This window comes from Schistocerca gregaria, chromosome 1 (assembly GCF_023897955.1).
Source record: "Schistocerca gregaria isolate iqSchGreg1 chromosome 1, iqSchGreg1.2, whole genome shotgun sequence".
In the NCBI taxonomy this organism is placed as follows: domain Eukaryota; kingdom Metazoa; phylum Arthropoda; class Insecta; order Orthoptera; family Acrididae; genus Schistocerca; species Schistocerca gregaria.
Window position 1 is genome coordinate 253,407,779 of NC_064920.1, and position 18,779 is coordinate 253,426,557.

The 18,779-nt window shown below is 36.3% G+C and overlaps 1 protein-coding gene across 2 annotated transcripts in view; it reads left to right on the top strand.

Moving 5' to 3' along the window:
- The window catches only part of LOC126339265 (nitric oxide synthase, salivary gland), a 1,479,392-nt gene extending 1,463,078 nt beyond the window's left edge, over positions 1–16,314 (top strand). For both annotated transcript variants that reach the window (XM_050001617.1, XM_050001616.1), the window contains exons 24-25: positions 6,259–6,450; positions 13,420–16,314. In XM_050001617.1, coding sequence (XP_049857574.1) covers positions 6,259–6,450; positions 13,420–13,527 — 300 coding nt within the window. In that variant the 3' untranslated portion in view covers positions 13,528–16,314. The remainder of the gene's footprint in view (positions 1–6,258; positions 6,451–13,419) is intronic.
- The last annotated feature ends 2,465 nt before the right edge of the window (positions 16,315–18,779 follow it).

Sequence of the window (18,779 nt, forward strand, 5' to 3'; positions counted from 1 at the left end):
TCATCATCTGCAGGTCCCTTATTGTTTTTCAAGTTGCAGGTAATTCTGTTGATGTCTTCCAGTGTAGGGTATGCTTAATACAGAATTGGAGAGAGTTTCTCAAAACTTAGTGCTTTTTAGGACTTCAGCAGTTTAGGAATTTCTGAAAATAATCTACAAGAAGATTGCAGTTTTGTTTGTTATTTGTTTCTAATGTTCCATCTAGATGTCTGAAGTGTAAACTGAAGGCTTGATTATCCTTGAATTCTTGTTTAAATTTCTGTTAATAGTTTCTGGTGTTATTTTTGGCTGTCATTTCATTTAAAAAATGATTATTGCCGAAAATTAATGTTTAAATTAAATATCTTTTAACAATGAAAAAAATTACGTCACCATTCACCTGCCAGGTGGATTCTCCATTCAGCTTCTCCGACACAGCACAGCACTTTCTCCATTCTTTGGAGGGAGGAGGAAGGGGGGGGGGGGGGGAGTGAGTGGACAATCACTAGTTTTCTGACTGATTTGGTGTGGTACACCATAACTTCCTCTCCTGTGCCAAACTCTTTACCTCAGAGAGACACTTACACTATAGATTCACAATTATTTGTTTGATACATTCCAGTCGTTGTCTTCCAGTACAGTTTTTGCCGTCTGCAACTCCATAAAGTACCTTGGATGTTATCCCTCATGTCGTAAGGCACATTATATCATCCTGTTGCTTCTTCTAGCCTGTTTTCCACATATTAATTTCCTTGCTGAGTCCTCAGTTAAACTCATCATTTATTATCATTCCACTTAGTTTTCAGCATGGCTTTAATCCTACTTATCAAATAGATAGCAAAGAGTTAGAATCTCTTTAAATGGAGCAAATTATTTTTCTGACTGGGGGAAAAAAATATCTCAGGGTGTTCCGCAAGGCTCCATATTAGGCCGAGTCCTATTTCTCTTCTATGTTAATGACTTACCATTAAATATCAGCTCCTCATCAGTTCTGTTTGCAGTTGATACTTCTGTCTCAGTTGAAACTCTGTGATCGGTACCCTCAGTACCTTGAAACTTGGTTTCAGCTAAATGAAACGTAAACAAATCTAAGACTCAGATGATGCAATTCAAAACAAACAGTCAAAATGTGAGTAGATTAGGATTGTTCAGAATGACCAAGATATAGAAGAAGCTGACTCAGTCAAATTATTAGATTTAAATGTAGACAAAAGTTTTAGCTGGCAGGCACACTTTGAATACTTAACTAACAAACTTAGACACTTCGCATTTGCAGTGCAAATATTAGCAACTGCAACTAACATGGACACACGAAAAGTAGCATATAAAAGCTACTGTGAATCCGCTAGTAGGTATGGTATTGTTTTTTTGTGTTAGTAGACAAACATTTTGCGGAATCTAAAAATACAGAAAAAAATCATTCGAAGTATGTGCACTGCAAATCATAAAGAACCATGCCATCACTTGTTTAGAAAACATAAAACATTAAATCTCTGTCGCTATATTTTATCCTTTCACATAATACTAGAAACAAGGAAAAGTTTATGCTCCACACCCACCACCTCAGACAATATGCCCAGGGACCTCTATACAAGGGAATGAAAATTTGTAATAAATTAAAAGGGAACAAGTTAATGCAGATGAATTTAGGTCACTTAAAAGAAAGCTACATGAGTTACTGACATGAAAATGTTATAACTTAGTGGCACAATTTGTGCAGGACGAACTGGAAATTTGAGCTGGATACAATGTCTTACATGTTCCGAGAAATATCATTATAGTGTTATTATTTATCAGTGTAAAAAGCATTGTAAATGTATTATAAATTTTTGATATGACTCCTGGACACATACCAAATGGATTGCAAATGTACATCATTAGATGAATAAACCACAATTCCGTCCTTCTGTACGATCAGATCTCAGATGCTTGAATTCTTTTCGTATCTGGTTTTCCCGTAGCTCATGATTCACTCCCAAACAATGCTAAGTTACCGACATATATTTTCAAAACTGTCTTCCTTAAATTAAGGCTTGTGTTTCATACTTCAGTGAAGAAAACTTTCTTTGCCTCTGCTAGTTTGCTTCTTAATCCCCCTTGCTTTTTTTGATCATGTCTTATTTTCATAACAAAATAACAGCACTCCTACCCTGTGTTGTTTTCATCTAAATCTAATTGGTTTTTCTGTTGTGGAAGTCTTAATAGGGAAGAGGTTCACACCACAAGAAGAAACTCAATACTTCTCTAAAAACAGGTTTCATTGCACATCCCACTTGTATAAAACTCAATTTAGACCTTAAGACACTGAAAAAGAAGAAGTACTGCAGGAATTAAATTAGTTTCTTTTCTTTGCTCTCTAAGAGACTGTATTGGATACTGTATCCAGAACCTAGGCAAATTCTCATTGTAATTGTCCTCCCTCCCTTCCTCCTCCTCCTCTCTCTCTCTTTCTATTAAAAGTATCTAGTCCTCCTATTTTAAATGTTTTTTGTTTGTATGTGAACTAGAATTTCTTATGCAAGGAGTTAGCCTTAAACATATTACCCTTCTTTTATTTTACATTGTTTTAACTTCCATGAGCCCTATTCAGTGGATCACTCAGACTGGGTCCCTGTGATGTGGAAAGAATTGAAAGCTGTACATTTTATGGAAGTGCAATACAATGAAATTAATGAACTTTACAAATTATTGTATTACTGTGCAGCTAATATTATTTATATTATAACCTAAATAACAAGTATTTGAAAATATAATGTAATATGGATAGATAAAAAAATCTGCTCTGTAGACATGGCAGGATAAATGAGGAGAGTTTCCAAGAACCCCTTGTCAAGGGGTTCTGCACAACTTTCCCATAACTCTTCCATTTTATAAACCTAACCAGTCCTTTTTCCTTGCTCTCTTTTCTTTTCTCTTCAGTCCCCCCAGCTAGAAGAAGGAGCCACTAGCTCCGAGAGCTTGCACATTTCCACATCTTTTAGATTAGTTTTCTCTCGTTGCTGCTTAGTGAGTCTATTTTTTATGCAACCATATTATATTGTAATATAACCTGAAACATTAATTTTATGATTTTCGGCAATACTCTTCAATGGAGTAAACAGAGTGGTCTGAAAGGAAGTACTTTAATTCAATCTTAAACTTCACTATATTACCCAGAAAACATTTAACATGCTTAGAAGATTGTTGAATACATTTGTCCTCCTTTCTTTACCATTACTAGGCCCTCAAAGTTTTTGTAGAGGTTGCTTTTGGTTGTATTTGTACTTTACATTTGTTTTGTGAAGAAAGGTACTAGTAATGATAAACTTCACTATATTACCCATAAAACATTTAACATGCTTAAATCTTCTCAAAATTCAATTATAAACAATTTTCCTTGCCCCATCAATTGACATTTTCCTCATAAGAAACAGTTTTCCATCTTTTGACACATTATGCTTGTACTAGAGAAAAGAAATTTAGCTACACTTACATGACTGCATTGTTCCTAACCTCTGGTGAAATTAAAATAATGGCCATATTTAAGGTTGTAATAATTGAAACCAAATAACACACAGCTCTCTTTGTTTTAAACCACATTGACTTTCACTTTCTGGTTTCACATTTGTCATAGAGCATCTGAGGCTGTTAAATTAGAGACTTGGGTGCATTCCATTATACGAGCAGTTCCATATTTTATACCTCAGAACACACTATCATGTGTCTTTTCTTAACCTAGGAACAATATTATTGGATCTTTTCCTTTCTCCTAATATTTTAATGATATATCAAAGTGCGAAATAATTTTATGTAAAGAAATGACCTAATAAAAATGCTCCTAGATTTGGAGAGGGCATATGACAGTGAGCTGAGAAGTAATATATGTGATTACTTGCCAGCTACTACAAAATGTAAAATTGTAGATTCAGGAAGCTACAAACATTAACTGCTGCACTTCAGTTCTTCCAGTAAGTTTATGTCCATCCAAAATTTGAATATAAGAAAATAAGCTACTAGAACTTCATCTTTGTCTTCTGTCAGCCTCGCAGTGTGTGGGTCCTTCTGAATCTGAGGATTGATTGATCTTCCCTCCTTTCCAACTTTTCTCAATCAATCCTTCTTTGATCTCTGATAAAAGGACATATGAGTTGAGAAAGAACTGTACCATTCACTCTGTTTACTAGACAGAAAATTCATTTGTTATTGAATAACACCCCTTTCATATACAAAGGTGGATCAAAAAGTAATGGCTCCGGTGTCATGAAAAATTAATAATGAATATATAACAGCAGAATTTGTGCAGATGAGAATTGAACTATACTATACTTGATAATTGAACTATACTATACCTTTCAACAGACACCATGCATTTGTACACATTTACACTATTGCTGAACGTAGGGTTTTGCTTCTTGGCCCATGATTTTAAAGCTGTTTCAACCTCATCCAAAATGTTTATTCTGTAACTATGTAGGTGTTCCTTCATAGGTCCAAATGGGTAGAAACCAGGTGTGGCAAATCAGGGAGATAGAGTGCATAAGGCACCACTGACTAGCCCTTTTTTGCAGTGGCTTGGTTGTGAAAATCAGTATGTTAGGGCATGCTTTATCATGATGAAGCTCGGTCTCTTCTTGCTTATTGCCTCCTTGAGTTTCTTGAATGCGGTTACAGAGATTTCACTGTTGATTCTGATAACACATTTGTCTCCTCGAATCGTTTCATCAGCAGGTTCTCAATTGGAATGTGTGACTGATCCTGTCAGCCAGCCGCAGCATGTTTTACCTGCAATATTTATTTCTCCATTACTAAACTTCTTTAGCCAACACCACACATTGCTGACATCCATTACTGTGTCTCCATGCATTTTCTTCACAGATGAGGTTAAAACAGCATTAAAATAATGGATCAAAAGCAAAATTTTGGACTTGTTTTGATGTCTGGGTTCAACAATGACACAAATTTGTAAAAGTGCATTGTGACTATGGTGAACATAATATTTTGTAGAGGACACTTCAGGCTATGATCTGCATTAATTGCACTGTTGTATGTTCATTATTAGATTCTTATGAGATAGGAGGCATTACATTTTGATCCGCATTCTTAGAAAGATGTACTTTATCTTGTAGGTTCCATTTTGATTAGATTACAAAAACAGTAAAAAATGTAACAATGGAAAATCCAGGATGGAGTGTAACGCTATTATGATAAGGGTAGTTGCCCTTCACCATATAGTGGAAACGCTGAGTTGCAAAAAACACACACACACACACACACACACACACACACACACACAAATGGTGGCTGGAGTAGGGAGGGAGAGGGATAGCAAGGTAGCAGATTCTCCACCAGGGTTTTGACTACCTCTCATAATGCCCTGAAATGATGAATGTCCTACCCACTGTCCCTCCCACCCCTCCCACAGTGGTATTCTGCTGCCCACTGAACCTACACAATATCCTCTTTCGTCTGTAAACATCCCTGCTCCCAACCCCTTGACTGGTGGCACCAACCTATCCGAACTCCGGAGATGGGAACTCGCCCTTCAGTATATCCTCTCTTCTCGATATCCGCCAGGCCTCAACCTCCGCTAATTTCAAGTTGCCGCCGCTCATACCTCACCTGTCTTTCAACAACTTCTTTGCCTCTGTACTTCCGCCTCGACTGACATCTCTGTCCTTAACTCTTTGCCTTTAAATATGTCTGCTTGTGTCTGTGTATGTGCGGATGGATATGTGTGTGTGTGTGTGGAAGTGTACACCTGTCCTTTTTTTCCCCTAAGGGAAGTCTTTCTGCTCCCGGGATTGGAATGACTCCTTACCCTCTCCCTTAAAACCCACATCCTTTCATTTTTCCCTCTCCTTCCCTCTTTCCTGACGAAGCAACTGCCAGTTACGAAAGCTCGTAATTCTGTGTGTGTGTTTGTGTGTTTTGTTCATGTGCCTGTCTGCCGGCGCTTTCCCGCTTGGTAAGTCTTGGAATCTTTGTTTTTAATATATTTTTCCCATGTGGAAGTTTCTTTCTGTTTTATTTACATCTTTATGTTTTCTGTTATGTGACGGAAGAGTAGTGTGTGTGTGTGTGTGTGTGTGTGTGTGTGTGTGTGTGTGTGTGTGTGTGTGTGTGTGTGTGTGTGAGGGAAGGTGTAAGCACATGTTCACATATGGATGGGCTCATGTGCACCACAGTTTATGACTAACAAAAAGGAATGCGCACATTTTATGGTTTTTATTTTACCTACAAGAGAAACATTGTTGGAAAATTAAACACATGCATAATGGAATTCTGTTTACTATTTTCCAGACATACGTTCAAGATTTAATACGCAAAGAAGCTGCTTCAGTGTACAAGAAACTGGTTGAGGAAGATGGCCATTTTTATGTATGTGGGGACTGTACAATGGCTGAACATGTGTATCAAATGCTGAAGTTAATAATACAGGAACATGGGTCTATGACAGATGCAGATGTTGAGAGCTACATGCTTAAAATGAGGGTGAGCAAATTAGTTTATTCTCATTATATATTTACATAAAATGACCTGTTCATATTTTAATTTAGAGGGAGCAGCCTATAGAGGCAATGGAATCTTTGACTTTAGCTCTAAGTTGCAAAGATGGGTTGAAATATTTTTCGGCCAGGCCATGAAACACTCTGATGTAAGTGGCAAATGTGATAGACACAGGGTGAACCAGAACTCCACTGAAAATATTTTGGATGTCGTATTATGGGCCAAAACAAGAACAAAATATCTAGTAAATATGAGTCTAAAATGCATACTTCACAAGCTATTATCACATGCTCATCTTCAATACTGTGTAACACCCCTTTTACTACACTGTCTTGCTTCCCATATTTTGAGAGAAAGTAGTATGGACTAAATCAAGAAAAAAAGTGCAGTCAACATGGGCACCAAAATGCATACCATGAGAGCTATGAGCACGTGTTCTGTAGAAGAGATGTGTCTCTAAGTGGCAAAGATGATCAAGTACTCATAGTTCTTATGTTATGCATTTTAGATCACAAGTTTATTTTTAGTTCTACGTACCCTGACCATTGATTTTTCATAATAAGTAAATTCCCTGACTGAAGTGTGATTCTGGAAGGTCTTCAAGATGCCACAGTCTCATATATTTCACTCATCTTTTATTACCAAACCTCAAATACCACATTCTGCATCTTCAAGATAATTTTTAATTCAGATGCTCATTCCTTAACTGTTTAAAACATAGGAACAGACACCTTACAAACCTTCATCAATGTCGTATGAATTCCCTTGCAATAAACCTTTCTGAAAATAGGATTTTATACTGTCACACTCTTTCAGTTTATCCATTTGAACTAGAGACTTACAACACACATGTGTATAAAGAAAATACCCCTCAAGTCGACACTTGACTTACAATCAGAATAACGGATATAAAATCTCAGTGACGTAATTGTCTTGTCTCTGCCAGCCACGGAATTGTCTCCTTACTCTGGTATGTTATACGAGTTTCCAGCTATCTAATTATATGACTGCACATATTTTGCAGAATATATTGACAGGGTTCCTTAGCTGATTCTTGATGTATTACGGAGTGCTGAACTGCGTCTCTCTTCATACATGTATAGAGGAATTCTTCTTAATTCCTCAGTACAAGTTAGAATAAGATGCCAAATAATACTGCTGAAATATTGTATAGATTGACTACATTGGTCTTTTGTATATATCGAGAATCTGCCAGGAATTGAGGAATCAGGATTTCCTGTTTCAGGTTTAAGGTAGGTTTCTTCTTGCCTATTATATTCTTTGGAAGACCATATGAACTGTTAAAGCAGTGTTTTGTGATCTGCATTATGTACTGTTGTTGTTGTGGTCTTCAGTCCTGAGACTGGTTTGATGCAGCTCTTCTTGCTACTCTATCCTGTGCTAGCTTCTTTGTCTTCCAGTACTTACTGCAACCTACATCCTTCTGAATCTGCTTCATTTAATCATCTCTTGGTCTCCGTCTATGATTTTTACCCTCCACGCCGCCCTCCAATGCTAAATTTGTGATCCCTTGATGCCTCAGAACATGTCCTACAAACCAGTCTCTTCTTCTTGTCAAGTTGTGCCACAAACTCCTCTTCTCCCCAATTCTATTCAATACCTCCTCATTAGTTATGTGATCTACCCATCTAATCCTCAGCATTCTTCTGTAGCACCACATTTCAAAAGCTTCTATTCTCTTCTTGTGCAAACTATTTATCGTCCATGTTTCACTTTCATACATGGCTACAATCCATACAAATACTTGCAGAATTAACTTCCTGACACTTAAATTTATACTCGATGTTAACAAATTTCTCTTGTTCAGAAACGCTTTCCTTGCCATTGCCAGTCTACATTTTATATCCTCTCTACTTCGACCATCATCAGTTATATTGGTTCCATCAGATTCACCTGGTCCTACTCCAAATCCCATGCCACTTTCCTTGACGTTGACCTCCATCTGTCCAATGGCCAACTTCACACATCCATCCACATCAAACCCACCAACAAGCAAAAAAGTACCTCCAGTATGACAGCTGCCACCCATTCCTCATCAAACGGTCCCTTCCCTATAGCCTAGGTCTTTGTGGCAAACAAATCTGCTCCAGTCCGGAATCCCTGAACCATTACACCAACAACCTGAAAACAGCTTTCGCATCCCGCAACTACCCTCCCGACCTGCTACAGAGCAAATAACCAGAGCCACTTCTTCACCCCCTCAAACCCAGAACCTCCCACAGAAGAACCACAAAAGTGCCCCACTTGTGACAGGATACTTTCTGGGGCTGGATCAGACTCTGAATGTGCTCTCCAGCAGGGATATGACTTCCTCAAATCCTGCCCTGAAATGCGATCCATCCTTCATGAAATCCTCCCCACTCCACCAAGAGTGTCTTTCCGCCGTCCACCTAACCTTCGTAGCTCCTAGTTCATCCCTATGAAATCCCCAAACCACCTTCCCTACCCTCTGGCTCTTACCCTTGTAACTGCCCCCGGTGTAAAACCTGTCCCATGCACCCTCCCACCACCACCTACTCTAGTCCTGTAACCCGGAAGGTGTACACGATCAAAGGCAGAGCCACGTGTGAAAGTACCCACGTGATTTACCAACTGACCTGCCTACACTGTGAAGCTTTCTATGTGGGAATTACCAGCAACAAACTGTCCATCCGCATGAATGGACACAGGCAGACAGTGTTTGTTGGTAATGAGGATCACCCTGTGGCTAAACATGCCTTGGTGCACGGCCAGCACATCTTGGCACAGTGTTACACCGTCCGGGTTATCTGGATACTTCCCACTAACACCAACCTGTCAGAACTCCGGAGATGGGAACTTGCCCTTCAGTATATCCTCACTTCTCATTATCTGCCAGGCCTCAACCTCCGCTAATTTCAAGTTGCCGCCACTCATACCTCACCTGTTTTTCAACAACATCTTTGCCTCCGTACTTCCGCCTCAACTGACATCTCTGCCCAAACTCTTTGCGTTTACAAATGTCTGCTTGTGTCTGTGTATGTGCAGATGGATATGTGTGTGTGTGTGTGTGTGTGTGTGTGTGTGTGTGTGTGTGTGTGTGCGCGTGCGAGTGTATACCTGTCCTTTTTGCCCCCTAAGGTAAGTCTTTCTGCTCCCGGGATTGGAATGACTCCTCACCCTCTCCCTTAAAACCCACATCCTTTCGTCTTTCCCTCTCCTTCCCTCTTTCCTGAAGAAGCAACCATTGGTTGCGAAAGCTTGAATTTTGTGTGTATGTTTGTGTTTCTTTGTGTGTCTGTCGACCTGCCAGCGCTTTTATTTGGTAAGTCACATCATCTTTCTCTTTAGATATATTTTTCCCACGTGGAATGTTCCCTCTATATATACTGCAAGAATATCGCCATACATCCTCACAACCTAAATATGTAGTGATGTTGCATTAATTTTAAATGTAGAACCTGTAACACTTTTGCTGTGAGTAATTTCAGTGTGTCATTGTCTCTTCTGTGCACTCATTGGTATGAAATTTTCTTTGTAACTCATTGAGGAATTCTCATGCTGTAATAGATACTCTAGATCCTTCTTTCACATTGTATTTATGTCATTATAGAAGTGTTTAAAAATGTATGAGGACAGACATAATGTCACTGGAGAAATGCAGCAATTGTTTGAAAGCTTTATTCATTATTTAAGTCACTATGCGAAGCAAATAAGCAGTTTACAAATATGTTACCCATCATGTTGTTCGCTTATCTCCTTATCATCAAATGTGAGAAAGTATATGTAATAATTAAATAAATATTCAAAGCAAGTATAAACATACTGTAAGTTATTCTTTTTGGGTAGTTAATCACATGACTTATGTGGCATTGTTAAAAGAAACATTGATAACGTTAAAAAAAAGAGGGAAAGGTATTGAAAGTTACAAAAACGTAGTACAGCAAAGAAGCATTCACCCACAGATTAGACCTTAACAGTAGGCCAATAACAAATTATAATGAAGAGTGACTGTAATTCTGACTGTAATCACCTATGGTAATCAAGGCATTAAACTGATAGCATAGAGTACATTGGTGTAATATGTGAATTCCAATAAAGACTATGACCACATATATTTATTGTTTTCAATGAACAGTTTTGATTTTTTGATCGTAATCATATTCATGTGTCTCCTTGAAGTCAACAAAAGAAGGAAATAAAATTTATAGCCCTGACTGGAATCATTACATAGTGTAAAAACACTATAAAATTGTAAAAAACACTCATGGCCAGTGATGTAGTGTCATTGTTGTGCTAACGAAGGTCATACTTCAGGGTCATGACTGTTTATTACAATTTTATCATGTTTTTATACTATTTGAAGTCAGTAGAGGCTGTAAATTGTATTTACCTCTTATATTAACTTCAAGAAGAAGATAGATGAATCTGATGATGATCATAAAAATTAAAACCAGTCACTGAATAAAATAAATATTTGTGGTCATAGATCATGTTGGTTTTCACATGTTCTCAAACATGGGATCACTGTTATCTTCAAGATGACCACATCACACCCAACCTAAATAAGTTCAAGTGAAGAACTGTTTCTTTTTTTAAAAAATGCTCAGATATGATTATGCAGTTGTGATCAGATATGATTATGCAATTGTGAAATAACATTCTGTAAGTGTACTTGTACAGAGAAGCATAGGAAGGGAAACCAAATGTAGATCAAAGGAATATGGGGAAAGAGGAACTTGGAATTATTCAAAACATCATGGAATAAAATGATGTTAAAATTAAAAGAACTTATAAAGTGAAAAAATGAAGAACTATTATAAAGATTTGGAAGGGAAGGAAATTATAGATAATGCTTGCTAGAAAAAGGGACTTGTTTGCTAGCATCTGTTATGTTATCTAGGATTAGCTTACTTGGCACTGAAATTGGGCACTGGATGAGGAAACTTATAGATACGGAAAAATGAGAATGTTTTAAACAGCTTATTAAAGATAAGCGTAATAATTAGGTAAAGGTAATACTATTGCTGTAAGATGAGAATAAGTGCACAGTATTAAATGTCAATTATGCCACAGTAGAAATCAGTCAGCTTAGATCCATGTTAAACTGTATGGTTTCTGTTGAATATTAACAAAGAATTGCATGGTCTAGCGTTTTTCTAACTGACAAGATGTCCACAGCGGTGGGAAGGTATATTGCTGATATGCTGAAGTGACATATTCAAATCACATTAGATGCTTTTAAATTTTTATTTCTAAGTCTTTATTGAATTGTTTTTGACATTATTTTTATTCAGTTAATCGGTTCATTTTTTTTTTTTTTTTTTTTTTTTTTCTAATAGTTTGGCTCATCATTTGTGCAATAATCATAAATTTATTTTTAGTTTTTGAGATGTATTTTGGTGGGTTGGTTGGTAATCACCATGCAAACACTTAAAACATAAATTCTTCTTCCACCATGGACAAAAAATAAATACATTCACATTGTTTTTTCAAAAAATTCAAAGGGAAGCAACTTCATTAATTTTATGAAATTAATCTTTTCATGACCTAACTGCAATCCATACCAGGCATACCATATCATATTAGTACATGGTGGTGCGCACAGAATCCAATGAACGATTGAATGGAGTTTGACTGCGCCATACTGCTTAGCAATTTTGCATTCATCATGAAGTAATTCAGACGCTCTCTGAGCTTTTTTTATCATATTTTTCACTGATGACAAAAATATATGTAACATGGTGAACATAAGGGATGGTGAGTCAAGTAATATGGATGAATAAAATGATAAAATAGAATAAACTGTATTGAAGTTAATACATAGATGTAATTAAAATCACATGGCCAAAGATTCCAAATTAAAAGAGAATGAGAGTCTAGAAAAAAGTTAGTATGGTCATTAAAATGATAGAGCAAAGGATTAGAAACAATAAAATTCAATTTGAAACATTTAATTGATAAAAATGTTGATCATAGTCAATTTGAAAAAGATCAAAAAAGGATAAGCACCTGACCAGATTCGAATCCATCATCTTCAGCATATCAGTTACATACTTGAGCAGATGTGCCATTTTTTGTAAATTATGCGGGCACGCATTGTACTTTGTACTGTTGTAAAGAATAGCTGTCGGTGTGTTACCAAGGTAAACATTCATGAGCAAAATCACAGTTTAATCTTAGTTTAATTAAACAACAATAAAATAAAATTTCATATATCACTCTATTGCCATGTTCAAATGTTACCCCAGAGTAATGATCCACTCAAAGCACTGAACAGCACTCTTGAATCAGATCCCAACCAAGCACTTATTCGGTTGTTAATTACCTTGTAGATAAGTGCCTCATTGTGGCAGTGTGCCGCTAGCTGTGGCAGTGTGCCACTAGCTTAGAATTTTGGTTGTTTTCTTGCACAGATCGCAATTTTTTTCTCACCTAACTCATTGTTTATTGTATATTACTGCTGCTCATTCAGATGTACGGCAGCACAACTTAGCACTGTGTTAGCCGAAGCAATAATGAAAGAATAGATATGGACTCACAATTGGAAAATAACAATGAAATGGTACAAGAAAATATTATTTGTGTATGGTACACTTTACACGTAGATGCACCTGCTCAAAGGTTAACCACCACACTAAGCTACCACTCAAAATAATTATCATATTATAAGGCTTTGAAGCAGCACACAAAATCCTTTTTCATTAATTACTCGCAAATGGGAACCCACTTTGATGAATGCCTGCAAGGTATGATAACTGGGACCCTAACCAACACCACTGTATAGACGGGTTCAGAAAGTGAAGCCCACATCTGGGGACCTCTCCTTGTTTGTGAGTCTAAAATCACTTTATGTTTGATGCTAGAGTTAGCTGATATGGAGATTGATTAGTTACATTTATTTTAGCTTAATGACTAAAATCAAATTTGTCAAACAGTAATATCACTTAAAATTTTCCAAATAAATATTCACAGGATGAAAACCGATATCATGAGGACATTTTTGGAATTACACTGCGTACAGCAGAAGTACACAACAGGTCAAGAGAGACAGCAAGGATTCGAATGGCATCTCAACCATAGCACATATAAGCTGTACACCATGGGTGTCACAAATGCAGCATATATCCTACATGGTGCCTATTTATATTTTAATGAAATATTAATTAAATACAGTGGCACATATATAAATACTGTTCCTTAAAGATTTTAATTATAGTAAATTATAAAATGCATTTATATGCAGAAATCTCTCATATTTTTTCTGGAAATATGTACTGTTTATGAAATATATTAAAAGCCTAGATCTTTAGTGTTAGATGCTACACATAGTGTAAAGAATTTATAATTTCTTTATTTATTTAACTTATACTATATTTTTACATGGTGTTGGGAAGTACTGAAACAAATGTTCACTTCCTGTTATAACAATAAACGAATAAACAAATTTTCTTAAGTTAGCAATAAATTTTGTGATTGAATTGATGAATAATTTCCATGTTCTTGTTAAGTGTGTAAAAGTAGAATGCTGGCTTTGCAAATTTCTTCAAAAGTCATACAACATGTGATTGCTACATATCAGTAATAATCATCAATAAAAAATAATTAAATTACAGGTGTCACACAGAGGAGTATATCATGTCACATTATTAAAACAAGGAGTCAGTAATTAGTAAATAATGCTGAATATGATTTACTTAAGATTTTGTTCTCTATGACAGTTTGTTGTGTAATGTTGCTGTAATGTATCACATTCATACAGATTTAGTAGTCAAAGGAAGTCACTCCAAATTTTTCTTTTGTAGACATTTTGTCAGATGAGTTGTAATTTGAAAGAAGGCCTTGTGACATGATCCCTTGATGCATTGTCATCTAAATTGTTTGTTAGAAGTCATTGGTTTCAATGTGACGAGTGCATGTTACTTGCAACCTGTTTCATGTGCTTGACTAATATGCATGTTCAGTTATCATAATTTTCCATTGCTGTCAATGTGTATGGCATCCAACCTGGAAATAGTTTGAGATGCAGTATTGTATTGTATTATGAATATATAAGCTCAGTTTCAAGTGCACTAATATGTTGATAGGTCGACACTTGGTACTAATGATTAAACTGTTGTGTTGCATAAACTACCAATTTTGACATTAAAACTCTGGAGGACGTAGGTGTTAGTTTTTATGAGTTTTTACACTTCTGGCTTAGGTAAAGTGTTTGTGATGGTAATCTTAGGATTAATGTTAAATTGTTTGTAAATGAGAACCTCCAATATATTGTTTTCTTATATACATATTAGATTTTAAAATATAAGTTGATCACTTTCAAAGGGGAGATTTGAAACATATACTCAGTTATGCTATAATGTTACACATGATGCAAGTTTGTTGAAGTGGAAATATTGACTATGGGCACAAATTAAACCTTTGTCAGTGAAATACTCTATCATCTCTGAGATTATAACCAGTGGCCTTTGGAGTACACATACAGATGAGGAAGTCTGAAGTGTTTTTATTCATGGAGTATGTAAGTAATATTTACCTGAATAGTTTGCCTAAGCTGATACTGCTTGATAATTTCATATATAATTAATAAATGAAAAACTTACAGATTATTTATTCTCTATTTTGTCCACCGTAAAAATTTATGAACAAGAGTTTGTGATTATGTTGGTGAGATTGTGATATATTTTCGCTTTCCAAACAAATTCTAATGACAATGATTTCTGCTGAATGTCCTAAGAATGTGGCATTCAGATCACTCTGAATAGAGCCAAATCTCAGGGTACATTAAATGCATGCTATCTTTGTTGCTAAAGGGGACCTGTTATTGATCTCTACAAGGTTTCTCAATAATAGTTAATTAACCAAAATCCCCTGGTATTCAGTTTTTGAAGATCAGCTTTTCTCATTTAAACAGCTTGATCTCTAGTCAGCTCTACTTATTGATATTGTACAAAATGATTTTGTATAATGATAAAAAAGTGTTATTACAAGTACTTCAAGCTTACTATTAATTCTTAAGAATATATGAATTTGATGAGCAGTTTTCTTTTTTCCATAACAGCATCTGAGGCTACTAAACAGTTTATACTGAGGCCTGTAAACATTGTTCAATTGTATGTTTCACACAACCATCAGTCAAACTGGCTCAGACTTAAAAACTGATGTCAGAAATAAAATATAACTTTCTAGTGAATAACTCCACAGTATTGTCTTAGAATAACACTGAATGCTTTTAAAAACTGTTGTAATGGGTTGACTTGTAACTGTCAGTTTCGTTACTGGATACTGATGAAGTACAGTGATCTGTGCTGTACGCATGCGTGATCAAGTAAGTTATGTCATAGCTAATACCATATGTAGAAATGTCAAATGAATATGACATACCACTAGATAAACACATTGCCAATCACACCAACATATCACATTTACAACCTTTCAGCCACATTTCATGCAAGTTCTAACATACATCTTACAAATATTTTGAGAAAATATTCTGATTGAATAACTAATGTTCAGAATTTGTTGTCATCTGTTACTGGAGATAAAAATAAAGACATGTATAATAAAGAGTAAAGTTGTTTAATGATTTTATTTCTTTGATGTGGTGGGTTAAAAATCCCAACAATGTATATGAAGATAAAAATTTATTTGACTACTCACATTACTTGTTCTGCTGATTTGAGGAAGTAGACTGAAATATGTAATTGAACATATTGTTCTCCATTATTTCTTGTTGAAGATACATTTTGACAAATACACTTTATTCTTGGAATATGTTTCATTCTAAAGTAACTGTCATATATCGTACAAGGAGGAATTAAGATATGAAAACTACACAAACTAAGTACTGCATTAAATTCCCTAAAATAACTGCTGTTGTGTTATTTTGTGAAAATCTGAAAAGACCATATTACATTACAACATGCATTGAATGACAGCACTCTACCATTGATTGTTTCCTACAGTTATTTAAAGGACATAACTCTGTTATGATAAAGTGCTGGTCCCCACGCCCCCTTTTGTTCTGGGTTAATGAACCACTTCAGAACTGTGTTGCCAAAGTTTCTAGTACTTATATGACCCAGAGAAAAAGTTAAATATTTTAACAATATTTGAAACGTTTATACTCGGAGCTTGTTTGCATTTTCACAGAGTTTGAGGCCACTGACGTAAATTTAAAGACACAGCAAGAGTATTTAGTTCATCAGGCACAGTTATGTCACATTGAGATGTTAGGCCCTTTTTAATCATTTGAATGCAGCTTTCAGTGCATTACTGATTATGTACAATGAATGAATTTTTACCATCTTTCAGATTTAATATGTGTTTTAAAGCAAGTTAAATTGTGGTTAAAACTTTTCATCAAAACGAGGGAATCAACAGTGTATACTTTACTTGACAAAACTGTTAATTTCTTCTACTTTCTCAAATGACATAGATGAAGCTACTATTGATAAACAAATCAAATTTATTCTATATAAGAGCTATGCTTCAATAAATGTGCATATGTGGTTAATGTGCCGTGTACTTTGAGTATATGGCACAGAACTGAACCAAAACATATTTTGGTAAAGACAAACTACACAAAAAACTAACACACACTACAGATGCAAACAGGATAAATCAAACCAATAGGGTAATCTGTGTGCACCTCACTGATAGATTTACAGCTGCCATAGACTGGCTTGTATGCAGGATTTATCAGAGGGTGCTCCTGCTGACAAGTGCCCTCTGGGTGCTGGCACCACAGCAGTCAGCAGTAATGTTGTACAGCTCATTGGTTTCCCTGGTGACATCAGATGCATCACTACATTTTCACTCCACTCCCTCTCCCCAGTAGAGCTGGAGAAAGATGGGGGGTGGAACCAGGATGTGGCAGTAGCTTCCTCTCAGAGACCTACAACAGAACCTTTTGTCTTAGGTGCTGCTGATTTAGTTAAGGCCAGTAGATGTGAACATGAGGTTGGGAAATGTATCCAGTCACCTATTCTGCACAAAGTGAGAGGCAGAGTAATGTCGGATTCATGTGGGTGGCAGCTATGACAAGACACCAATTTATGCTTGTCAAAAGGTAGGTTGTGATCCATGGGGAACAGAGACAATGCATTTGTGTTAGTATGGAGCATCACTGCCCCATATTGTATAGAACAGTGAAAATTATACAAATGCAGTGGCATGGGAAACAATGCTTCGGGCCAAAGATGGTGAGCAATAGTCAGTAGACTGTGACAAGTTGAAACTTCTATTTATAAAGGAATAATTTAAATTCCTGAAATGTGATACCGAGAGCCTTCAGTTTGATTTGAGAACAGGCAAATAAGGTCTAAAAGGCATATCCGTTAAGGTGCTCTGTGCCATTATGATATTTTTGAGACTGACACTGTCTGTACTGCAGCATGAGGACAGCTGTTAGTATTACCAGTGGCATGCCTGGGGTATTTGTTGTCAAGGATGATGACCACTTAAGCCAATTTTTTAATGCATTGAAAGTCTGTTGACTGTGAGATGACCATTCAAAATGCACACCTTGGCATCATAGCTGGATAAGAGAGTTCAGCTAAGCTTGCAGTGAAGTGGCCAAATAGTTGATCTTACACAGAAACATATGTAAATCTATTACATTCATGTGTTGATTGCCATGACACTCTTCTGTTTGTTAAGTTCATTGGTTGAGGTTTTGAACTCTAAATGTATCATGGACGGTTACATGAGAGAGCACTTCCACAGGTTGCATTTCAGTCCGTTGTTGCCAGCCTTTAGAACAAAAGAGGAGCCATACCTGTAACCAAGGTATTATAGGAAGTATGTGGCACAGTTTGAAATACCTTTTAGTAATTGATTTGTAAAACATTGGACATAGCAGGGCTGAAGAGATTTCAAAAGGCAACCTATTGTAATGGCAGAGGTTGAATGTTGTGTTAAGCACTAGGTAAACTTGTGCTGCACCCAAGGGCATTTGAAAATATGTCTGTGTGATAACAGTTTTACTTAACAGGCTGCCACAGCCTAACGTTGCAAAGAATTTATCCAGTATCAGTAGGGGATAAGTTTTGTAATGTACTGTCATGAGCAAATCTATTCATTTCTCTTTTGAAGTTGTCAGAAACAGGGGCATCGGCTGAACTTTGAAGAAGCAAGTGCCTCCTATCATGTTAAGAATACCATTCCCTAATCTAGGTAAGAAGATTTGAGCATATCTGTCACAGAGAGTCTTTAGGCAGCACAAAGCCCTTTGGATTGCATGGTGTATACTGTTTCATGAATTATAAATCCAAAAGCTTGGCTAGAGACTGCCCCGAAAAAATTGTCGAAAGAACATTTACTAGTAAGGGCTG